The sequence below is a fragment of the Anthonomus grandis genome, chromosome 8, assembly GCF_022605725.1.
Source record: "Anthonomus grandis grandis chromosome 8, icAntGran1.3, whole genome shotgun sequence".
NCBI lineage: Eukaryota > Metazoa > Arthropoda > Insecta > Coleoptera > Curculionidae > Anthonomus > Anthonomus grandis.
In genome coordinates, this window is record NC_065553.1 from 4,290,145 (window position 1) to 4,316,913 (window position 26,769).

The 26,769-nt window shown below is 33.0% G+C and overlaps 1 protein-coding gene across 1 annotated transcript; it reads left to right on the forward strand.

Moving 5' to 3' along the window:
* Window positions 1-7,937: 7,937 nt before the first annotated feature.
* LOC126739610 (TBC1 domain family member 12-like) lies at window positions 7,938-22,352 on the forward strand. Its single transcript, XM_050445364.1, has 9 exons — window positions 7,938-8,412; window positions 13,395-13,673; window positions 13,729-13,931; window positions 13,984-14,121; window positions 19,086-19,292; window positions 19,391-19,580; window positions 19,634-19,758; window positions 19,865-20,223; window positions 21,542-22,352. Exons 1-9 carry the CDS (start codon window positions 8,095-8,097, stop codon window positions 21,745-21,747), a joined length of 2,025 nt encoding a protein of 674 aa, XP_050301321.1. The 5' UTR covers window positions 7,938-8,094; the 3' UTR covers window positions 21,748-22,352.
* Window positions 22,353-26,769: the final 4,417 nt, after the last annotated feature.

Sequence of the window (26,769 nt, forward strand, 5' to 3'; positions counted from 1 at the left end):
AAATAAGACAAAAGATACTTGGACCTTAGTAAAAAATATAACTCGTCCTAATTGTAAAAAACAAAGTCTGTTTAGTCATTTTCCAGAAAAATCTGAAAAGGATATTTTAAATGCTATAAACGATTTTTTTATTAATATATGTCCTGATATTAAGGATGAGGGATCGATAAATTTCTCAAAGATACCAATTAATCAAAATAGTATCTTTATGGAACCCGTTACAAAAAATGAACTCATTAGAATAATAAAATCTCTAAAAAATTAAAAATCAGTTGGACATGATAACATTCCTGTGTCTATTCTGAGGGAGGTGGCAGACATAATAAGCCTGCCACTAACCCATATACTGAATTTAATGCTTGAAAAAGGGGTATTTCCAGACTTACTGAAAAAAGCTCTTATTAAGCCAATTTATAAAAAAGGTGAGGGTGACAAGTTTGACAACTATCGTCCTGTATCACTCCTTTCGAATATAAGTAAAATCTTTGAAAGAGTTATATGTTCAAGGATGATTGGATTTTTTGATCATTACAATATAATCTCTGATAAACAAAATGGTTTTCGGAAAAAGAAATCAACTGTTCGGGCTATTTATCAGGCTTTGGAGCAAGTGCTAGTATCTTTAAATAATGGCAAGGTGACTACAACCATGCTTTTAGATCTATCCAAGGCTTTTGACAGTGTGGACCATGGCGTACTTTGGTCAAAACTTGAACGATGTGGTATCAGGAGGTTGGCATTGTACTTGATTGTGTCATACCTCCGGGGACGGGGTTTCCAACGGGTCATGGAAACAAATAGCGCTGGGGTGACATTTGCATCAGAAACGAAGTGTTTGAAGAGGGGTGTTCCTCAGGGGTCTATCCTGGGACCACTCCTTTTTTTAATATATACAAATGACCTTGTGTGCGCCACTGATATCAATGTGGTGCAGTATGCTGATGACACCTCCTTGAAGTTCAGTGAGAACAATCGGGAAGCATGTATTGCTAGAATGAAAGAAGCCTTGGATGGACTGGGAGGCTGGTTTATGGAAATAAACCTTATTTTAAATGTTGCAAAGACACTGATTCTTCATTTTTCACAACAGGAAACAGACTTTGCACTCACATGCGGGAACACAGTGATAGGAGCTGAAAGTGTGTCTTTTCTGGGGGTAGTTTTAGATCAAAAGCTGAACTGGAAAGCTCATGTGCAGAAGGTCGCAACCGGGGTCAGTAAATACAGCTATGCTCTCCGGGTAATACATGGCAGTGTAGGTTGGCAAGCGGCGCTTACAGCGTACCATGCCTATGTCCAGTCACAAATTGCATATGGAATAATATTCTGGGGCAACTCTGTGGATTCGAACAGAATTTTTATTTCGCAAAAGAGGTGCATCCGTATTGTGTTTGGTATGGACTATCGTGATAGCTGTAGAGGAGGATTTAAAGATACTGGTATTCTTATAATGTACAGTCTTTATATTCTGGAATCTATTAAGTTTCTAATTAATAACATTTAATTCTTTTTTCTGATAGAAAAAGACAACATCCATATGAAACCAGGTTTAAGGACAATCTAATAATTGAGAAACCAAACTTTACATGTGTGCAAAAAAACATTGTCTTTAACATTCTAAAGATCCGGAATGTACTCCCTCTTTCCTTTAGGCAGTTACCTCCCAGTAAGCTTGTTTGTAGGTCAGGGCATTTTTGGGGGACAGGGCATACTACGGTATTGATGAGTTCTTTCAGGATGGTGGTGACATGCATGAAGCACTAAGTGAAGATCTAGAATAGGCTTACTTTAGATTTAGTTTCAGTTTTTATTCTGTTCTGTTTGTGGTTGTATTGCTGTTAATGATGTTTTGAAATTGTAATTGTCATTATCTATTTTATTTATTTAAATTTATTTTTTTTGCAAAGTTTTAAATTTTTCTAAGCTATTATAGCTAATATTTTAGGACACGGTCTATATCCCATCTGGGGTCTTGTAAAGTTATGATTATTGTATGTAAGATTGTAATATATTGTAATATTATGTTTTTGGGCTGAATAAAGAATAATATACAGGGCATATAACTGGTTCAATGATTCAATTACGGTTTAATGTTGACCTATTTGACATAACTTTAAATAATTTCAATTATGTTCTTTTAGATAAAATTAGATTGTTAGTTATTTAAGCATTTAATGTACTACCTACTGCCCATTGAACCATAACAATTTGAATTAGAATTAAATCAATTAAAATTAAAGTAGGAAGTTAATATTCATATTTAAGAAACCGGCTTGTTAAATACTCTGAAATTAAATAGAGAGTTAAAATTATGTTTCTTGGCAACATCGCGTTAACGTGCATACTCACTGATTCTGGATTCGTTCGGCCGTAATTCGTTTTTCCTAACCAGTGAACGAATCCTTGCTTGGCCGAAACCAAGGCATTAAAATTAAAATTTAATCGGTTTTTGGTTTGTGAGGTTGTATATTTAGCAAAAAAAATGTGTGATAAAATTATAGCGACATCGGCTTCTATAATTATTGCGGAAATTAAAGCAACTAAAAAACAAATAAGGAAAATAAAACATTGGATGTCAACAGTTTATCAAAGTCGGGATAAATATAGGGGATTGAACTTTTTAATTGTTTTAAGAAGAGATTTGATACAGTTAAATAATTTTTGTAGAATATCTACTTGAAAAAATCAGTGAAAAAAATTGCAAAAAGTCGACAAACTTTCGAGAAGAAATTCGATCTAAGGAAAGACTGGCACTAACTCTCCGATTTTTAGCAACTGGAGCAATTAACAAATGAAACATATACTTAACAAAGAAAATATAGCAAAACTAATTAATTTTTCAAAAAATACTGCAGTTTTTATTCTGCTGTAAAACCGGTAATAAACTTCACGATATCTGTGGTTGGCTTCATATTTAGGTTGCGTAGTAAACAAGAATATTACTTTCATTTTGAGGTGATGTCAACGGTGTTTGCGTGTGAGAATTTATAGATCTAGGTGAAGTAACTGTATAAAATATTGGCAACGATGATACAGGTGGTCCAATATACACAGATCCATATGATGACGTCGAATCATGTGGAGACTGTGATGCATGTCGGTAGGAATCTCTGTAGGAGTCTGACCATGATTTCCAATGCCTGCTTGGTAGTGATTCTGAATCTGACCAAGAGTTCCCATGTCTGCTTGAAATAGTATATCATTTATTTTGTGTTCCACAATGCTACACAGAATATGATTCATCTATTCGAGGATCCTCTTGTCGCTGTCGTTTTCTACTAAATTTAGTTATAGTTTTTAATTATACTTCAAGTTGATGTTTTTGTCCTTGTTCTGCAGCATTTCCATTTTCTTTTGCCTTTGTCGGTTAATTTTCAGTCTGTATGATTTCAGTATCATTTATATTAATATATTTCCTATTTCATCCGGTGAACCGAGGGTGACCTAAACTAAAAAAGAGTTGCAATTTGAAAATATGTTGGGAGCAACCTGTAGTAACTAAAAAATATATGCTTGCAAACCTTACAACTCATAGTTTGATTTTTTTTTCTAAAGTAACAAAAAAATTAATTAACAGGGGGAACATTTATAATGGATCACCCAGTATTTAATTATTTTAACACAACTTGTACTAATAGTAAACTAATTATATTTAAAGTACCTAGAAATAACAAAATTAATTTATTTCAGGTTCCATCATCACCAGAAGAATGGCAGCCTGTGGCGCAAGCTTACGAAAGAAAGTTTTTTAATTATAAGTCTACATTTAGCATTGTATGGTCGATGAAAAATATATTTTTTTATATGCTGATATGTCAATGGAGGATTTCAGAAGGCAGCGTTTTTAAAAATACGACCTTCTATGAAAAACTTACGAATGACACGTTAGGTATTCCTGATGATATCAATTTAGCAGGGAGGCCAAACTAGGTACCATATGTGTTCGTAGTCGATGACACCTTTCCTCTTCAGGAGTATATGATGAAACCTTATCCAGGCCTTAGAGAGAATGGCTCAAAGGAAAGAATTTTTAACTATAGATTATCAAGAGCCCAAAAAATAGTAGAAAGTGCCTTTGAGATTCTATCTGCGGTGTTTAGAATACTTTGAAAGCCACTGCTTTTGGAACCATCGAAAGCGACAATTGTCTACAGTGTTGCATTTATTTACAAGTTTCCTACGCAAAAGTTAATTAAATAACTATATGCTATGCGAAGAAACTGATGAGGCCACAATTCGCTTGAAGAATTTGAGGTAATCGAGGAAAACTACTTTATTTCTTACGTTAAATAGAATCGGCCGGAAACATTCCCAAAACGCCAAAACAGTGGGAGAAGAATTTGCTGATTATTTGATGACATGACCGATATGGGAAGCGTACCATGGCAAAATAATTATGCTTAAAATGTAAAATACCTAATTACCTATGAAATGTACGATTATTCAACTTAAATTAAATATGTTTGATTTACTTACTGATAAAACATTATCAACAGTTTTTCTAGATGTAAATTTATCTATTAGAAATTGCATGTATTTAAAGGCAAACCAAGTTGAAACATATAAGTCCTCAGTAGGATAGGATTTACATTTTTGCCTTTCCCTGCGGAATGAGGTCAAAAGAGAATCTATTTTTTTCGTAATATCATCTTGTCTCATCATCATTCCTGTAAATAACATAAAAAGATAAAGAGTATACACACATTCTTTTAAAAGAGTATAACAAACCACGTGACTAAAGAGTAAATTAAAATAATAGGTTAGGTACCGTCAAAAGGGGTTAAGTGAATCAAAATAAGTGGTTTTTTTCGTTTTTCTGCCAAAGTATTAAATTAAAAAATATGTAAAAAATATTGTAGATTCTGGTAAACGTCTTAAAAGATTTTGTTAAAACTTGTAAGCATTTAAGCATGGGAAGTCTGATTCACTTTACCCTCCGGTTTGGGGTAAAGTGAATCATGTATTAGAAGTGCTGTAAAATTCACTTTAAACATAATGTGGGTAAAATGAATCAACAAAAAATAAAAAAAGAAGATTTAAACGGAAAAAAACACTTAAAAAAAAAACAAATTCTTTATTCTAAAGGTAACAAAAGTAAGATTAAGTAACAAAGTCTTATTCTATAACACATTCTATCACAGAATATTAAGGCTTTATAAAAACAACAAACTTAGGAACTTTTCTTTAAACAAAAATGGCACTCTTGGTAAAAAAAACTTAAGTCTACATACAAAACATAGGAAAATTAACAAAAAAGAAATTACTCCAACTTTTTAAATTCGTCGTTGTTTAAGTTAAAAACAAATTTACCCCTCTTGAAAGACTTTTGACGCAGTTTTCTAATAATTTGGTCTTGGCTTATTAGGCAAAGGTCCTGTATTTCTGGATAAACAAAATACCCCTTTTCCGAGTTTCCCTTTTTTCTCATGGCGTTTATAGTAAATTCTTTTTTCTTTTAACAATTCTCGATTTTGCCAACAAACAATCGATCTCGTTTCTCGGTTGGAAACTTTGCAATAATAAACTCCCCAATCCTTGGCTCCATGGATAAGTCTGTGTCGATCATGTAAGTATCATCATTCGATGTCGACGGATTTGGATCAAACTCGTCAAAGTTTTCAACAATATTTTCGAAATCACTTAGGGAAAATTCTTTATCTAACTCTCGATCTAACTCATCATCCGATATTTCCAGGGCTCTTCTTTCGTTTTTTTTCATGTTTTTTTTAGATGATTTTTTTGTGGGTGTTTTATCTATTATCGTTGATAATAAACTTTGACTTGACACACTTTTGCCAGCCTCGATAATAATTTTTTTTCCTCTCTTTGTTGATTGATTCGGGGTAGTTTTTAAATTTTTTAGGTGACTGATTATTGTGTTACTCCAGGCCTGATCATTATTCTCACCATTTTCATCGATGTGTAAATTTCGTGGAATTTTAATTAAAACTTTGTTGGGATCGAGCGGAAAAATTCCACATGCCTTAAAACCAGCAATGGAATTTTCTTTCGACTTTATGCCAACCTTTTCCACACTCTGTCTCAGCAGCCTTGGAAACTCCGTTTTAGGAATGACTCCACGGTGTTTTAGTTTCCATTGTTCCAAGGTGGATCTCCATGCAGGTTTTAAAGGCCTAAAATACGCGACATCGAGCGGTTGAAGCAAATGAGTTGAATTGGGAGGGAGTAAGACAAAATCAATTTCATTATTCTCACATTGCTGTACGACATTAGTGGTAATGTGGCAATTTAAGTTATCGCCTATTAAAACTTTACGCTCAGCAAGCTTTCGAAAATAAGGCATGACAATTGTCTTAAACCAGTCCTCAAATATATCAGAGTCAAACCATCCACTCATGCTTCTGTTATATCTTGCTCCTTCAATTCCTCCCTCTGTCCAACCATCATAGGAATGTTTTGCCTTGTATACCGTATATGGAGGGAGTAATGTTCCATCAGCGCCTATTGCAAACATCACAGTTGTGCTGGTCTTTTCAAAATATTTTTGAATAACCTCGCGGGTTAATGCACCTCTAACGCGTTTTGTATTTTCAGCCAACTTAACGGTAAGGTCTTTATTTCTGCTCATAAAACTTTTGAACCAGTCCATCCCTGGCATATTTTCTTTAAATCTGGAATCCCTTACTCCTAGTCTATTTAGATATTGTTGCACAATTGCTCTAACATCTGTACTTTTTAATGGGAATCCCCAGTCGGCGCAAATTTTGATTGTCTCCTTTAGTCTTAGCTCTTGCTCACCACTTAGTACAGGCTGTCGACCATATTTTAAAGAATGTTTGCCATGATATCTTCTTTGAATGGTACACCAAATCTTTCAGATGCTTGTCTCATGGACATATCACCTCGTCTAACCGCTGCCACTGCTCGACGAACATATTCTTGATCGTAGTTACATTTTCCCTGCGGCCCCAATTTTTTTTTGTAAATTCTCGGCATGCTAAAAAGACCAAAACTAATAAAAAAATATTTCTTATATTAAAAATTATTTAAAAAAAAAGTTCTAAAAAATTTAATCATAAATTTACAGCGACACTTAAATGATTCATTTTACCCATTAAAGTTACCATCTTAGAAAAAAAAAATGCTAAAATTCAACAAAAAAAAATTTACCAAAAATTAAGCACAAATTTGTTTATTAATGTCTAATAAACACATTAATTACATTCAAGTAAATAAATATTAATATTGATCACTTCCGCAACCAATCGTTTCCAAAGTTTTGTAAAATACAAAAAAATCGTTTAACCGGAACATGTCGTTATGGTACTCACGTGTATTTTTTTGAGCAGCGAAACACACCCTACCACGTACAAAGACATACTAACGAGGTCATCTCGATGCAATAATGTCACTATATGGGGCAGGTCTGCGACGGGATCGACTTTTTTGCGGAAATACCCGATTAATTCATTTTACCCACTATGATTCACTTAACCCCGTTTGACGGTACTTACCTTGCAGCCAAACAGATCACTCAATCGCTTCCATGCATCTTTTTTTTTTTTTAATTTTGTTATGGTACAAATTATTGGAAGGATTCCATAACACGTCATCCTTTCTATATCCTTGAATTTAATCAAGTGTACGTTCATTTGTCCTTGCAACAAACATCTTGAACCTTAGAAATACAGCATCAAATTGCAAATACAAATTAATTCGGATTCGGAGTTCCACCCAAAAAATTTAAAAACCCGCGAATCCCGTCTACACTGAACTGCGAATCTTTTTGATGTACCGCTGTCCGACCGAACGCAGGTAAAAGTAAATTATTCGGATTTCGTTCGCTCAATGAGTACGCACCTTAATAACCATTTACCCCGAATGTTCACGCACTGTAGAGCCAGGAATTCTGTCGGTCAATGGTCAATTATGCCATTATTGTAATATATCAAAAATGTCAATGTCAAAAAAAAATAAAATGGCGTTCTTTGTGTTGTGACGTTTTTATTTTGTAATTATTGTTTTCATTATTATTGTACTTGTACAGGTGCAATTAAATGAATAATATTAAATGTTATTTTTGCGTGCACCACGCCAAACTATTCTGTTGTCCGCACAATTTTTTTTTGTGTCATGACTGATTCCCCACTCTCTACGGGACTGGACACATCTGGACAGCAACTGATAGAAAAGTGGGCGCATCCACAGAAATCAAAGTGCAAGAATTTACTGAAAAACGGATTTAAGTTAAATTTAATACGGAATGGGGGATATAAGTCCGTTTTGTCGAAGAGCAGTGAAGATTTGTCCAGTCATAAGTTACTAGAACAAGGTGAACCTGTTCAAAAAAGTTATAAAGAATGTAGTAGTCCAAAGACACCAAAGGGGTCTCCTTTGGGATCACCTACGAGCGAAACATGGTTTAATACATGGCCCGAAAGATATGATAAGGTATTATAAACATATAGATTATGGCATCTTTAAAAATGCACATTTTACTTGCATTTCGATCTATGTAAAGCATTTGAGAAGGTTTTCATAGAAGTGCTTTTGAGAAAACTGTGTAATATGGGCTTTAGGGGTAACTTATAACATTTTAAAATCTTATTTAAGTAATTACACCAAATAGGTTAAATTAGGCATAATTAAAGGTTTGGTTCTTGAATCATTTCTTTATGTGCTGTTTATTGTCTATACATATTAGTGACCTTAATATGTACAGACAATAAACAGAGAGAGAATAAACAATAAATGAGAAAGTAATCAATGAGAAGCTTGCTAGATATCTTATAATAAATATCCAATTGGAAAAAGTGTCATCTCTCAAATATTTAGGCCTAATGTTGCATGAATACCTAAACTAGCAAATGCACATAAATAAAAGAGTGAGTAAAATAAATCCTATTATTTATAAGTGCAGAAATTATATCTCACAAAAAAAACCAATATATGCTGCTTTTTTCTTGTCACACTTAGAGATATTTATTACCTATTTCGTGAACATGTGAAAAAACAAAATTCAATGGAATGCAAATAATACAAATTAAATTTCGTAGTCTTATTTAATTATAATTATCTTATACCTACAAATATTTTATATCAGGAATTAAATGTATCAAAGTGAGAAACTGTATTGGAGCTCAAACAGTGATATTTTTTATATAAAATAACCAAATTTTGTTACAGAATGACCTGAATAGGCTAAATGATTGGTGTGTCAACAATATCTTATTCTTAAACATAAAGAAATGTAATTATATTAGTTTTCACAAAAGAAGTAAAAAAGTTCTAACATCATATAATATAGAGGAAAGCCATGTTCAGTATTCTGATACAATCAAGGATCTTGGCATTTATTGTGACGATCATTTAAATTTTAATATACACATAAATAATATAGTGGTTAGGTCCTCCAGGGTTCTGGGTTTTGTTCTGTGTAACTGTAGAGAGCTATCAGTCAAGACCTGTAAGAGAGTGTACATGTCTTTGGTGGTTTCTTTATTGGAGTATGGCTCAATGATATGGTTTCCCTATTACATGAACAGCTGTCTGGCCCTTGAAAGGATTCAGAATAAGTTTTTAAGATTTTGTCTATTTAAATTAAATTTGGAAATACCGAACGATCATGTTTATGATGATGCATGGGAAGTGCTGGCTATGACAACATTGAGAGAAAGATGTATTCGTGGTGATTTAATCTTTGTATTTAAGCTTCTTAATGGTCTGATTGTATGCCCTGACCTTCTCGGTAGAATTAGCTTCAATGTCCCCTCAAGAGTCTTGAGACGAAACCGACTATTTACTTTGCCTTTTCACAGTACCAACTATGCCACTCACTCCCCTGTCGAAAAAACCTTAAATATTATCAACCATGAGGATATTGAAGTTGTGGGCATTGGCTTGTCTAGTTTTAGGAATCAAATTAGAGAGATTGTGTAAACTCTTCTGTTGATTTTATGTTGGTTTGCCTGTAAAAACATATTTGTATTTTAGCTATTTTAAGTTATGGTTAGGTGTAACTATTGAACTTTGTAATATTGTTTTTTTTGTAATGGGGTTGATTCTGTCTATTAAATAAATAAATAGAAAATACTTGCAAAAATGAAACAATTAATCAAATTCTTAATTACAAGATTGTGCACCAAGTTATATTTAGCACAGAGCAGAACTAACATGATCTAAACAATCCTGTACAGCTTGAATTTAAAAGTTTTAATAACCTCAGTGATGACATTAGATTCTCCAGTTCCTACCCACTTTTCATTAAGAAATGTAAAATACCCCTGAATATTTATAAAAAAATATATATTTCCAATGTTATATCGATATTATTGTAGTTATTTAGTACAACTTTTCTACAATCAATGTAAACACTGTGTAAATAGTTTATTTATCTCGAGGCCAAAGCTATCAAAGCACTGATTTGAGATTTAAAAAAAAATTAATTGGTAATTAATATTGTAATGAATATACTCAATCAAATTTGTTTACAAAAAAAAATTCCTCTTATGATGACCTTGTGTCTATGGCCAGGTAATAGGAATTAACTTCCTATCTCATTTAATTTTAGAATACAATGTATGTTTATTTTATTTATCATCAACCTTTACTAGTAGGTAAAATTTAAAAGTACATGTTTGCATTATTTAAAGTCCTAATAAAACAGGTTAAAAAACACAAAAATTAAAATATCATTTTCAACCTTAGACATACATTATGATACTTTACATATCACAGTTAAGAAATTCATTAATATCATAAAAAGCTTTATTTAAAAGGAATGACTTATATAGTTTTTTTTAAGTTTTTCGCCAATACCACCCTGAGTCTGATTGGCAACTGATAGAAAAGGGTTGCAAAGTATAGAATTACAAGATTTATTTAGTACTTGGATGTCTGAGATTACTCTATGTAGTGATTTAAGAAAAGAATATTCTCGCTGAGCGTTATCTAAACTGTTAAGTAATTTTTTTGTTCTATTACTTCTCATTTTGTGAAACTGTATTCATTTTCAGAAACTGTATTATTCCTTAAGCCTATTTGTCGGTCATGAAATGCTTTCTCACAATTTTAGATACAATCCCTGTACTCTAACTAGTGAGTGTCAAATTTTGAACTACCCAAGGAACTCCATGAGCCACTAGATTCCTCATCTTTTTCAGATTAGATCACCACATCCATTATTTGCTGTTAAGAAGAAAATTCCATTTTTTATCTTAAATCAAAAACACTCTGGTTTCTTCTTATAATTTTGTGTATAATTTCATGATTCTTAATACCCTTAAACCCTTTCATTCTCAAAAAGTTAATCATATCAAGAATATTCTTGAAATTTTCTATCACTAACTCTTGCATCCTAGTGAGATCATCGAAGTTCTCTGCTACAAGACCATACAAACCCACATTGTGATAAGCATAGACCAGGCATTCGAAAATAAATCGTGATGGTAATGTGAAAATTTTGAGACTTTGTAAAAAAGGTCACACTTCACCCCTGCACCCAACATGAGCCAAAACCTGAACTGCCTTCCTCTGCAAGCTGAATTTCCTGCCCGTGTGAGCAGAGTGACCTCAAGCAAGCAAGCCATATGGAGACAAAGAATTAACCAAAGCATGATATGCAATTTGAGACATATTAAGAGCCACTATGTGGACCAAGATAACATATTGGTAACCTGTAGATAATGTAATTTTGAGTGTGAGGTTGCTAAACACTTGTTCTTGAAGATAAATCACATCCCAGCATCAATGTCTCCCTGGTCTTAAAGAATAAATTATCATGTGGCTCCTTTCAAACTACTGCTTTTAGTTTTTAACTACTGCAACTGATGTCAATCTGGCAGTATCACTTTTCTATAAGCATCTATATGACATACTCGACCAAACGGTGCCTTTAAATACAACAGATATAAAATAAAATACCCTGCATGGTATGCTAATGAAATTATCAAAAATTTGTGAAAGAAATAAACTTCAATCTAACTATATTGCATTCTCTAATATTAGAAGACTAACAAAAATTAAAATTGATAATGCCTATAAATCCTATATTAAAAGAACTGAATCTTCTGTGAAAAATGATTCCAAAAAATTTTGGAAATACATTAATCAAAGGATAAGCAATTCCCAAATTCCTGCTTTGGTGGTTCGGGGTAGGGCCTCATTTACAGCACCCCAATGCATTGTCAATGGTTTTGCAAACTTCTTTAAGAGTGTTACGTGGACCAGCTTGGCCCGGATTCCTGCTCCCATAACATATTAATAAACCCTTCAACTAAAAATGAAGTGAAGACTACACTGCAAAAATAAAAAACAAACACACAGCTGGCTGGATCCCTTGTTTTAGTCTTCGAGATTGTGCACAATGTTTCACAGCTCCCCTGCTCCTCATATTCAATCTTGCTATAAGAACTTCCACTTTTCCAGATGTTTGGAAGATTTCTAAAATTACGCCAATACATAAGAGCAGTGCAACAGACAATATTAAAAATTATAGTCATAGTTGATAACAAATTGACATTCAACAAACACCTCGATGAAGTTCTTGAATCTTCCTTGAAAATTTTTGATTTCATAATCAGATCAACAAGAATTTAAAAGGTTGGACAGTTTTGTTAATTTGCATAATGGCCTAAATTTTTTTATGCAACAACAACTCTAATGTTCATATAGATGGACTAGAATATGTGCAGCGCAGGTTTTTGAAGTATCTGTGCTTCAAAATTGATGGAATATACCCTCCAAGGGGGTATGACCATAGACTACTTCTACAAAGATTTAATTTTTTAATTCTCTCTTGCCTGTAGTATACTCTGAAGTTGTGAGCTTAAAATTTCGGCTGTTTTTGAGTCAAATCAATTTTTGTAGACTGTTAAGTTTTATATGCTGTTTACCTAATTTGCCTAGAGTAGGTATTTAGTTTTTAGTTTTTTCAGTTTATTAGTTTTGTATAATTACTTTTCGCCTGTTAAGCATATGTTGTCTTATTATTAGGAATTCCCTGTTAAGACAATGTTTGGTAAATAAATAAATATTTACAAGATTTTCAACTTGGGATCTAATGTAACATCCAAAAATTTTACTTCATTGAGGGTTTGTAAAATTTCATGATGCATTTGGTTGCTTAGCAGTAAAACAATCACTTAAGATATCTGTGCATTTGATCTTGTTAATTAAAGGTTTTTGTAACTTTTTCATTAGTTAAAAAAAAATAAATGCATGTATATATATATTTCTTAAATGCAGCTTAAATTTACAGGCATTAGTGAATCTATAATAGAAAAGTTTTCATAATAATATTGGTGGGTTTGGGGACAGTTAAGTAAAAAAATCAGTCATATCAATAATTGAACATTTTTGTCAGAATTATTTAAAGTTCCACAAAATAATGCTTGTATTAAATTCACATTATAAATATAGGCTCAATCTTTTAGCTAAAAAGTGTAGACTCAAGTCCAGAAAGAACAAAGCTGCCAGTAGCAGACAACCAAAATACTCAAACTGAAACCTCAAGTATAGAATCGAATGTTGCAAATAAACAATTCACATTAAATGAAGCACTGAAAAACATATCATTAGCTTATAGTCCTGTAACAAAAAAACTGCATCTTGTAGAAAATATAAAGGTAACAGACAAAAATATTGAAGAAGAATCTCATCTGTCCCATGACAATAATTTAAAGCATAAGTTGAGTAATGGTGATGCATTTAAGGTAATATGTTAATATTTGAATTTAAACCGCAAAATTGGCAAGTCTAATATTTTAGGATAATATAGATCCATCGAAAAAATATGGCCACAGAAGGATACAGGATGGTTCATTTTCAAGTACCATATCAACCCTAAGTGAGCCATCAACATCAGGAAGTCTTATCGGCAGTGAAGATAGATCTTTGTCAAATTTTGAAGAAGACAATGACTGCCCTCAAGAAAAAACTAGGAAAAAGAGTTTGACTCAATTTTTTTCCAAGTATGCTAATTACCTTCAGAAAAAACTTAATTTAATAAACTGCTTATTTCAGGAATGTATTTTCATGGAAATCCAATGGCACAGAAGTAGGCAGCAGTGTATGGAAATTTTTTGGCAAAAGCTCTGTCCCATGTAATAATTCACCAGTCCATTCAGTTGCCAGCTCATCCGCCCTCATCCAATTAAAACGGTATATATTTTTAACTTTTAAATAAAAAATTTCAGTGGGGTTCCGCAGGGGTCAATTTGGGCCCCCTTCTGTTTCTAGTGTATACAGCTGACTTATTAAAAACCCCACAATTTACACAAGCCTTCCCTGATGACACGCAGCTATATTGCCATTTTAATATAAATGATTGTATTGGTACATAAGATAATATAAATGGAGACTAATTAATAACAACAATTTCTGATCAGCATTCTTTAAAATTAAATTCTGCAAAATCTAAGCTTATTTTAACACTGATCTTAACTTCGAATTGCATGTAAAAAATCTCATACAGAAAGCTTTTTTAAAATAATTATATAATAGCCGCCATATTCTACATGTCAACTTAAGAAAAAATTATGTGAGACTCTTGTTCTGTTCCATTTTAATTATGCAGACTTTATCTACGGACCTTTCCTTAGACAGAGTGACAGCTATAGAATAAAAAAAATTCAAAATATGTGTTGTCGATTAATTTTTTTTTTTTAGTAGATACAAAAATATATACATTTCGGAAACTTCAATTACAAAATTCGTAAACTATTAAACCTCAAACAAAAATAAAACAAGTTTTCTACTGCTAAATCCAGTGCACAATGATATATAAAAATATTGTGTGTGCACTCACACCTACATAACAACAATATAAAAAAAGAGGTCATATTACACGAATATAAATTTATACTTTATCCCATTAATACACCCTACCAATATAAATTAAAACAAAATATTCCAACAAGAACGGCAGACTAATTCAGATCAGATAGGAAATTCTATAATTACTAATAATAATCCATTTACTTTTGCATCTTTATATTTCTTGGAAGATCATTAAATATTTTTGGACCAACACAATGAATGTGATTTCTACATCTAGTGTATTTTGGATTTTCTAGTTGTACATTTCCTTGTGATAAATTTCTAGTGTTTAGACCATGCGTTATATCATCTGTGAAATATTTGGTTTTTAGCATAAATCTAATTACTGATTTAACATATAGTTGATTTATATTTAGCACATTACTCTCTTTAAATACTAGATCTGTTGGATATGTTCTCTTTTTGTGGAGCATTATCTTTAGAATCCATTTTTGTGTAACTTGCAGCTTAGAGAGTATTGAGGAGCCAGCATTCCCCCATAATACTAAGCCATAGTTCAAAATAGATTCAGCAAGAGCATAGCAAACAGTTTTTAAGGTTTTGAATGTTAAGATATATCTGAGTTCATAGAATTTGTAGATCAATTTTCTGATTTTATTTGTAACATAATTTATATGCTCCTTCCAAGTAATGTTTTCATCAAGGATTACATCAAGATACTTCAACGAAGGTTTTCTAGAAATTGTTCACAATTACAGTTTAATCCATTACTACACAAAGAATCATGCATTTTCAGCTCTTGAAAGTCAGGCAAGGAACGAATAGAGAGGGAGAAGGTCATAAATTTAGTTTTTTCTATGTTCAATGAAAGAAGACTATTATCTAGCCACATTTTAATTTTCTGTAGAGTTGATTCGGCTCTCATCTTTACCTCATTCCAACTATTGCCACTTAAAATAATTGCTGTGTCATCAGCAAAGCAGAATATAGCATTATTGTCTAACAGCTTCATAATTCCCTTAATATATATAATAAACGAAAGGGGTGAGAGAACTGTTCCTTGTGGCACACCAAACTCCATTCGAAGGCTGTCACTTTCTTGATCTAGAATAGTTGTATTTTGTTTTCTCTCTTTTAAATAGGATTCTATTAATTTGTTAGTCGTACCTCGAATTCCAATCTGTTCTAGACGCTTTAGAAGAATTTGGTGTGACACAGTATCCAAGGCCTTCTTTAAATCTAGAAAGATACCCACTACCTTTTTTCCTTTTCAAATGAGGATATAATATTGCCTCTATTATATCCTCATTTGATGCAGGGCTCAGAAAGAATTAATACGTCCCTCTCTCCTCCCTCCAGTTCATCTCATGATCATTATGTTGCATTTGTTCAGCCAGTCTTTCTGCAATACTACAAAAGTAAGAATTAAATTCGTTTGCAATTTCCTTTTTATTGGTTATTTCTACATTTAGGTAATTTTTTATAGAATTAATTACCGATCTATTACCCTGATCGTTTTTGGCTTCCTTGATCATCTTCCACAACTTTCCGGAGTCATGAGCATTTTCCTGTGCTAATGTTTTATAAAAAAGATATTTAGCATTTTTTATTAATTTACTTAACATATTTCTGTAGATTTTGTATCAATTGACTAGCATAATATTATTTTGATTGTGTGTGCATTCTTTTTTCAATTTATTTCTATTTCTAATTGATATTAAGAGACCACTAGTAATCCAAGGTTTCAATCTCCTATTTTCACTTTTAATTCTTTTAGTAAGGGTGGACTTAGAAATCATAACTTTTAGTTTATCTATAAAGATATTCATAGCTATGTCAATGTCTCTCTCCCTTATAATATCATCCCAGTTCTCATTATTTAACTGCTCGGAAAGATTTTCATAATTAATAGTGTTGATAATATAATTTTTGTGTGGAAAGTCTTTCTTTTCATTGTTCAGTGGTATATTAATAAGAATAGGATAGTGATCTGTAAGATCGTTCTCCAAAATAACAGAATTAATATTTTCAAATAATTCGCTTTGAAATTTAATAAAACAATGGTCTAGACATGTGCCTGTATGCTCAGATTTTCTTGTTATGTTATTTATTATACTTCCAAAACCATTTCCCTGAAGTACTGTAAGATAGTTATTTGTTATATCAGACTCAGTAGCTAATAAGTCGATATTCATGTCCCCAACCCATACATTTATGCTGTTTTGATCTAACTTTAGAGATTGAAGTATTCTGGTCAAACTCTTAAGATAATTGTTTTGCAGTGATTGAGAAAACGTTCTATATGTAGCTAAAATATTTACATTTTTGCAGTTGTTTTTCAGTGAGACCCTAAGAATCTTTAGACTATCATCAACTATTACCCGAGATTCAGTAAAATATTCATTTTTAACATAAACAAGACATCCATCACATCGGTTTAAAATGCTCTCATTGAAAAACACTGCATACCCAGGTATGTTAAAATCACTCTTAGAGTATATGTTATGAGTTTCAGACATAACAATAATATCAGAAGATTTATCTATCGATTCCAAAAAGACAAGAAACTGATTAAAATTTTTGTAAGCGCTTCTTATGTTTACATTCATTATGTTTACATCATATAGATGATTATCAAAATAATTTGTCTGTAACAAACTATCACAGGTATAAGTAACTCTAGAGATTTGTTTATAATTATCCAATATACTATTAAGATCAGTGAATGTAAAAAGTTTTAATTTCTTATGTACTAAGTAAGCCTATATCTACTTTTTACCTAAGTTTGGGTAAGGTCCTCTTCTCTCCTTATTTTGATGGGACGGTCCTGGTCTGTCTTTTTCAGATAAATTATTCCATTCACACAAAATGCAGCCCGGTAACCTTTAACTTTCTGAATTTCTCTGGCTTTTCGAAAAAGGTTCCTTTTAAGAACGGGGAGGTCTTCATTGATGTACAGCTTGCGATCAGGACCAGTTAAGTTACATTTTTTGGTTGTAAGGCCTTTAATTTGTTTAATTGCCTTTAAAATATCCCTTTTGTCCTGTATGCTATGCAACTTTACGAAGATTGGACCGTCTTCATTTTTATTAACCCTGTAGCTTTCTAAAGTGTTCTTGTCCTACCTAGAGGCAAGTTCAGGGCTCTAAGTATATTTGAAGCAATGCCATTTGTGTTCATTTCAGGCTGTTTAGGTATACCTGAAATAATGATATTATTAGATCTTTCTGCAACCTCAATGTCATCCAGTCTCTCCTCCAGGGTAGCCAGTTTTGCCTTCAATGCAACATTTTCTTGCCTAAGGTTCTGAATCTCCATTAAAAGCTCATCAAAACCCTTTCTTTGTTCCTCAAAGGAGTCTGACAAATTGTATTGATGACTCAACATCTTTCAGCTTATTGTCAATTTTCTGTTCTAAGGGCATTAAAAATTGTTGAAAAGATTCCTTGATGATTCCCCTGATTTTCTTTTCATCCATTTCTTGCGGAATATCCGATCTTTCACTGTTTTTCCTGACTTTTTTCGGTTTAACCTCACTTTGTTTTGGGTTTCCACAACAAGTGAACTTTTCTTCCTTATTCAGTCTTCCCACCCTGGTAGAACAACTTGGGTGATAGCGAGTTTCACAAAGGACACAAACAACGGGATCCAATGCCTTTCTTTGCAGTATTTACAATTATTTTCACTATTTTCTTTCAGATATTTTTCAAACCATTATGTTGTATATTTATCTTTGCAAACCATCCATGCCAACATAACCCCAAAAAAAATTAAAAAAAAAAAAAAAAAAAAAAATTCACGAAATAATAAATTCAGGAAAAAATATCTCCTCTACATTCAAAACAAAAATCAAAACTAATTCCGCTGTTAACTCTGTAAATACTAGAAAGAAGAAAAAACTTGTTATCCCCAATCATAAAACTGCATTCTTTAAAAAGAGCTTTTTATATAACAGTATAAAATTGTATAATTCCGTACCAGATGACATGAAGCAGTTCACAACAAAAAAATTGAAATTGAAATTTAAATCCATAATTTATACTAAACAAGTGGATGAGTATGATCTAACCCATTGCTAATCTTTTGCCAGTGACCTAGGGTGTTAAATGATTAGACCTAAGTAGGAAAATTATTCTATGCTATAAGCGCATATTTATTTATTTTTGTTAAACTTAAAAATAATTCTGTAGGAGGGTTGAGTTTGAGTAGCCTTAGGCTAAACTTCGCCTACTATTAGGATTAAATTGTGCATTTCAAATATTTTCTATAAATAATTGACAAATAAAAGACGTTTATTATTATTATTATTAATATTAATATTAAAATGTGCATTGAAACATTTTCAGTCCATCGTCTTTGCCAGCAAAAACTTTTGAGGAAGAACAGAAACACGCTCAAGAGTACAACGAGATTTTAGCCGCGGCTAAACGAAAAGAAGCGAAAAGTAGTGCCGCAAAAGAAAAACAGAAAAAGATGCAACTTCAGATGGAGGAGCAACAAGCGAATTCGGCCAAGCATTTTTCTCAGCAGGTCATACCTAATTGGATACAAATGTAAGAGTCAAGATAAAAAAGATCAATAAGAAAGTGTTTGACAGGCAAAAATGGTTAGCAGAAAAAACTCAGCAGAAAAGGTTCATTTTTGCTTTTAGGGAGAAGAACAAAAAAACTCAGGAGTTATGGTGGCAAGGTCTTCCATCGAGCGTTAGAGGAAAAGTATGGAGATTAGCTATAGGAAATGATTTGAACATCACTCCGCAATTATACGAAATCTGTTTAACAAGAGCTCAAAATAGATTGAACAGTCCTGAACCACCCCCTTGTGAATATGAAATTGACCAAGTACGTTTATTTATTTATTTCTTTTTATAGATAAGCCTTAAATCTGTTTTTAGGAAAGTAGCATGGACGGAATAGAATTGGACATTTCGAGAACATTTCCTAATTTATGTATATTTCAGCAGGGAGGACCTTATTCAGATGTTTTACATTCATTATTGGCTGCTTATGTTTGTTTTAGGTAAGTACGTAATGAATTTTAAGTGCTGCCAATCGGGAATTAAAACTATTATACTTACGTTAGTAAAATGGTGGTTTAATTAAGAAGAAATTTATTTTTTTTCTAGACCGGATGTCGGATATGTCCAGGGAATGTCCTATATAGCGGCCATTCTCATTCTCAACATGGAACCATTAGACGCGTTCGTGTGTTTCGCGAATTTGCTCAATCAACCTTTACACTTGGCCGCGTTCACGCTCAACCAGACCCAAATGAACGCTTATTATAACGCCTACAATCGGGTCTTTAACAGCAATTTGCCCAAATTATATGGACATTTTCAAAGGGCCGGCTTAACGCCAGATTTATATTTGCACGATTGGATTTATACATTGTATGCTAAAGCTGTGCCTCTGGACGTTGCCTGTAGGATATGGGATATTTATTTGAGAGATGGTTTTGAATTTGTTTTTCGGACCGCCATAGGTAAGTTTAAATTTTCGTTAATATTGCAATATATTCTTCGAATGCACAAAGGACTTTCATTAAATCCTTTGTAAGAAATTTGAGATTTCCTGAAACGTTCACTGAATGTCAATTCTCATGTTCTATAACAGTTGCTGATAAAGTACCGCGCGTATGCCTTTAGGAAACTATAATTTCTGAGAGACTATTCAGAGAATGTAAATATCAAATATTCCATGAACGCTTTCTCAAGGTTCTACGTTCTACCAATGTTAGTCATTAGAAATAAAGTAAAAAATAAAATATAAATATAAAAAGCAAATTTATTGTATAAACTAATTGTAGGTAGTTTTTAATTTGCAAAATAATGGGGCTCATTTTTAATACTCAAAGGCAGTCAAATTTTTTCTTCATGCTTACGTGTTCGATTTTGAAATTGTTGGGACCAAATATGGTGAGTTTTTTATATACAGGGGTCCATTTAAAAACTGACACATTTTAACTGCTTATAAGTCGAGAACGAAAAATGACAACAATGTGCGGTTTTCACAGAACTTCATCAATATTTTTAATTTCACATGAAAGCCTGTTAACTCCCCTTTCCGAAAACGTATAAATTGTCTTAAATTCATTATTTTTTTTACAGAGCCAATTTTAGTAGATGACCTTTTTGAAAATTTTCCTACAATAAATACCTATTAAATAACATTCTCGGTATCAAGTGACAACAATAACAATAGTAGCTTGTCAAGGAGGCCGTGAGTTGCACAATTTGTTTTGTGGGCTTCAACTACTGTCAAATCTTTTTAACGTCATTCGTTGGGCAGTCCCAATAATTTGATTTCTATATGTATTTTTGCATTTTTTAACATTTTACGACACCTCCGAGAGAGAACTTGTATTTGCATAACTTGCACCTGCCAAACATTTATTATTGTCCTCAAATATTTAAAAAACTTCAAATAATAATTTTATTATGCAGAAAAATAATCTATCTTCTATGTGGAAAGTGATGCCACATTTTATTTTTATTACTTAAAATTCCTAACACATTAATAAAATAGTTTTTAAACTAAAAAACAAGCCTCTATATGAATTTATAGAGTAACATCAGTTCAATTCAACCTATTCAAATTAATTTAGAGGAAACAGACAAATCTCTCATTTCTATTAGTTTATGAGGTATTCATTGAGGTATACAATTTATATTTTTTATATAATATACAATGTATATTGTATAAAAAAATTATGTAACAAAATAGATATATTACCGGAACATTTTGTACTTTCAGGAACTTTTTTTTGATCTCACAAATACATATAAACTGTTTCCATTTAGGAATTCTTCATTTGTACCAACCGATACTACTTACGATGGACTTCCTGCACGGCGCTCAATTTCTTACAAAACTCCCAGAAGACATTTCTTCTGAACAACTATTTAAAAGTATCCAATATGTGACCACCAACGTCGGTAAAACCACTTTTAGTGAAATAGTGGAAAAGTGTGGAGCACAACAATCCATGACTGATTTGTATAGGTAGTTATAGATTTGATTAGAATAAGTGTAAATAAATTTATTTTTTTGGCTAGGTCCACTTTTGTGAAATATTTTATATTTTAGGAATGTATTCTAAAAACACTTATTTATTTATATATACTTGCCTGTTTTTAATATTTCATTTCAATTACTAACAAAAAAAACTTTAACAAGTATCTACTTAGATATTTAAAGTTTTTCCGTCCTATTATTAATCTATGTAGAATCTCGTGTTAGGTGCAATTTATACATGCATAGATGACATTTAAAGTGCTCGTCCTATTATTTACATTCTTGATGAACTCTATATAGTTTTCTTTATTTTAAAAGCTTTTTGCCTATCATATATTTTATTTCATTTTAGTTTTATATCTGTCCTTAAGCGAATATAAATTGTGATATTTACTTGCAAACTATAAAAGTTAGTTACTAGGTATTTTATTTTAGATAAAAAGGAATTTTTGATACAGTGTAATCTAAATTCTCATTTGATAATCCTGCTTAAAATTAAGATTATTTATGTTGGGTCTACAACACTCAAGGAAATTATTTAATTATTAGTTTTTGTTTAAGGTGGTATTTTTTAATAAAGCATATTTTATTTATACAGTAATTGGTTTTCTTTCTTTTTTCTTACGAATAGTGACTAGGGGAGAGTTTCTCAATGTTTAAATTTGTGCTAAATTAAAATTTCGTTATTGGTAAATCATTGGATATCAGTAAACTCGCAAATCAGACAGTGGCGAGGAAAACATAATATTTGAATTTAGCGCAATTTTAAACTCGACTTTATTTCAACTGCAATCAAAGCGTCGAATCTAAAGACTCTTTTCTATAGCTTTAAATTTCTTATTGGACTTTTCTGCCTTACTGATAATTAGTTATATCATATTAGTGTTGACAAGTAAGGTACTCTTACCCAAAAAACACAATAAAACGTATGGCTAACAAAAGTTATGGATGTCTAAAATTACTCAAAACTAACAATGTAACTAAAAATAACACACAACATAAAGAATAAAACAATCAGGTGACAGGCGGTCAGCAAAGATGGACCGAAGGTAATCCTAGAATGAGTAAAAGGCATTTTTAATGGGTACTCCTTAATCTTGACCTTACATGCAACTATTCTGCGATTGAGGTCAGAGTTCGTAAAGACGTTTTTGAATCTCATGAATGAGCTTCTTCTAAACGTTTCCACGTCTGGAATTCAATCATCACCAAGTTCTCAGAAAGTTAAACTTTTTACTGGTTTTATGTCTTCACTATCGTATGAGAGGTTCGTATTCTGAAACTCATCTAATTTGCGGGTGATTACTAGAATTTTGTTTATATTGATGCTAATTCCCATAAGTCGGCCGTCCATTCCACATTTGTCCAGGAGCTTTTGAAGGTCATTCATATTGTCTGCTATCAGGGTGTCACCTGCACACCGTATATTATGTATGCTTAGAACATTCAATGCCTTGTACATATTACCGTGTATTCAATTTTCTAAATACACTACCGCTCAAAAGTATTTGCCCACCATGTATTCTTTTTAATATTTTAAATTAGATACAAAAATCTTATCTTTATACCTACATTTAGATTGTACCGCTTTTGTAAATTGCATATTTGCTTAAACAGCATACCTATCAACTATGGTTCATTGAAAAACACTGAGTATTTAAAAATAATCTTGCAAATAACAAATAATGTAGTGAAAATATGCACTTCTTCTAAAAAACTAATCTGTTTACAGCTCGTTTCTGATGAAATTTTAAAAATTTAAAGGTGTTTAGTCTTCAAGAATTAATTTTGTGTAACAATGGTAAATAATTTCGCTTGCTTATTGACGATTGTCACCATTTCTTTCCTGGTTTTTCAACATTCTTTAAAATGACTAAAACAAAAGAGTTATCGGTAGAAACAAAAGGTATTATCATTGGACTTCTTAAAGCTGAAAAGACCGTCAAATTTCGACGGATTTGGGAATTCCAAGGCGGACTGTCAATTATAATGTTGGGAAATTCACCAGAGGAGGGACTATTAGCAACAAACCTCGATCGGGAAACAAAAAATAAAAAAATTCTATCTCAGACCGCAAAACAAGGCAACTTTAGATGTTATAAACACTATATTACAACACACAATTGAAGATATCAGTAACGGACATAAGGGAGACAGCGCAAAGAGATATGCTATTAAAAAAGTAATCTTTGTGGCTGGACAGCTTTTACACCAAGAAATATTTAACAGCAAAAGTGGAAAACTGAAACCCTTGTTTGTAAGAACAGAAAACAAAATCAAAAAACTGCAAAAACATAAGGAAAATGCAGAAAAAATTTTGCGGACAAGGGGGCAGCTTGGCAAAAAACTACTACAAGAAATGAAGATAATTAAAAAACTAAAAATGACCGTCAAGCAATACATTTCTTCAACAGCAGAAAGAATACATACAGTTTTTCAACAAAACCTGGAAAAACAAAAGGACAGACATAATAAACAGATAATAAGAGATCGGTTTTATCAAAACCCATCTATCCGAGTACTGCAAAGATCACAAAACAGGGAGGATGCATTTCGTATAGACACGGTCGAAACCTATTACTCAGATCTCTATAAAAAATGCCCAGAAGCTCCGCCAACACCAGTTTTTAAAAAATGGATTTCAAAGTTGAAGAGATTTTCAAACACAATCAACACCACTGACCAAATACGTGAAGAGGAGATCAGTTGTAAAATATTACAGACCTTGAGTAAAACAGCCCCATGGAAAGCCCCTGGAAAAGACCAAATTCCGATCTACCTGTACAAAATTTTCCCAGCTGCACAACAATACCTGGTCAGCAGCATTGGTGCCTTTGTACAGGGTAGTAAGAAAATATCCCAGGCTGATACTAGGGCAACTATATCTCTGATCTTTAAAAAGGGCGACCAAAAGGACCCTGCAAACTACAGACCCATAGCTGTGCTTAATACAGATTATAAAATCCTTACATCCGTAATAGCACAAAGCATCGAAGAAAGCCTACCAGACTGGGCTATTCTTACTAAGCAACTGGCACGCAAAAATGTGTGGGGTACTACACAGTATCATCCAGCTTGCCAGACTAGCGACTAGCTACTCGTCATGGTATGACTTTTCCAAAGCCTATGACTCTGTGCACCATAAAGAATTAAAAAGGCTTATCGATTGTCTACCTCTCGAAAGAGATATTAGGGCATTGCTTAAACGAGCTATGGCTATGTGGACTGTAAGAGTTAAAGTTGGCAAAGTTTACCAGGGAGACTCAATTTCGCCCCTCCTTTTTAAGTTGGTCACTGCGGGGATTATCCACAATATTAAAAACAACCCCGCTATAAACAAAACAGCAAAGGGCAAACAAGAGATTATTGCCTTTATGGATGATATTAAGTGTCATGCGCCAACAAAAAAAGCAATCGACCTAATATCCAAAGAACTGGAGCAGAGTGCGATGGAAATTGGGCTGAAGTTAAACCTGGGGAAGTGCGGGAATAGATAATAGGGAGGCTAGTAACCATGAGGAAAATGATTCGGCTCCCTTCATACCGCAAGTCAGGGAGGGATATAAATACCTTGGACTTCATCAATTGGAAAGAGACACTCTTGAGAACTACGAGTCTATCCAAGGGAAAATATCCGAAAAACTAATGGAGGTTGTGAAATCAGACCTAACTACTGCCCAAAAAATTTCCCTTATTAACAATACAGTAAATCTTTTTTAAACTATATTATGGGAAATATCTATACTAATGAGAAACGAACTACTACCTTAAAAAAATGCCGGGATTTGGATACGGAGATTAGAAAAAAGCTCGTTGAATACAATAGTAAAGGAAAGACGTCAGCAAACGCCCGTGTCTACTTGCCAGTGGGGAAAGGAGGATTAGGTCTACGACCAATCGAGTTGGAGGCTGAAATCCAATACGTACACAAACGGATGTATTTACAAATGCATCCAGATATGAAAGAGGCTCTCAAAGCATACAAAGCCCTGAAGAATGCAGGATGGAGAAACCCATTATCAGATTTTGAGTACGTGCTGGAAAAATACCAATGCCAAGCCCCTATTGATGATTCGCTGGACTATAAAAAATGCTGTAAGGATATAACAAAACAAATCAAGGCAAAATTCCAACAGGAGATGGAAGAAGAGTGGTCAGCCAATCTTCTCTATGCCCGCAACCTCCTAAAGGAGAATGATATTCAGATTCCAGCCTATCATTCTCCAAACATGGATAGCTGGAGATTAAGTGTCCTAATGGCAGCAGCAGAAGAACAGCTACATGGCCTGGGTGCAAACCCAAACAATCGTAAGAGATGCCAGAAGGGATGCAATGCTGTGGAGAACTCCTACCACGTAGCAAGTGCGTGCCCTACCCGCGCCTCAACAACCAGACACGATTTTGTGGTCCATTGGGTCATCAAGACGCTGGTCAACTCCTTGGAGGCACCGGGGGAGGTCAAGAGAGATCTGCCCTTTGGAAAAGCGACCATCAACTGTAATTTCCAGAGAGGCAACCGAACAGTCCGCATCGAAGCTGGGAACAAGCTGCTTACGGGGAAGAAGCTGTACCACAACAGACCTGACATCGTGGTGAGGCTTTCTAATCCGGAGGAAATCATTGTTCTGGAGATAGCAGTATCCCACATCCAGAACCTCAGGGACCAAGAGCAGCTGAAACTCACAAGATACGCGGTTAGATCTGTGATGAAAATTGACCACTCCAACTTTAAGACGGCCCAGCCAGATCTCAACCTAATCACAGAACTGGAAACTATGTATCATTATCCAGTTAAACTGGGAGTGTTTGTGGTGGGATGCTATGGGGAACTCCTCAATACAGACGCCCGCAAAGAATTCTGCGCCATTCTATCAACACTAGGTGTTCGAGAAAAAGAGCTGCAAGTTTTGTTCAATAAATTTTTAAACTTGTCGGGTGCCGATGGTTGCGATATTTTATACATATTAAAATGTAAATATTTTTATTTATATGTTAATTCTTAGAATAGGATTAA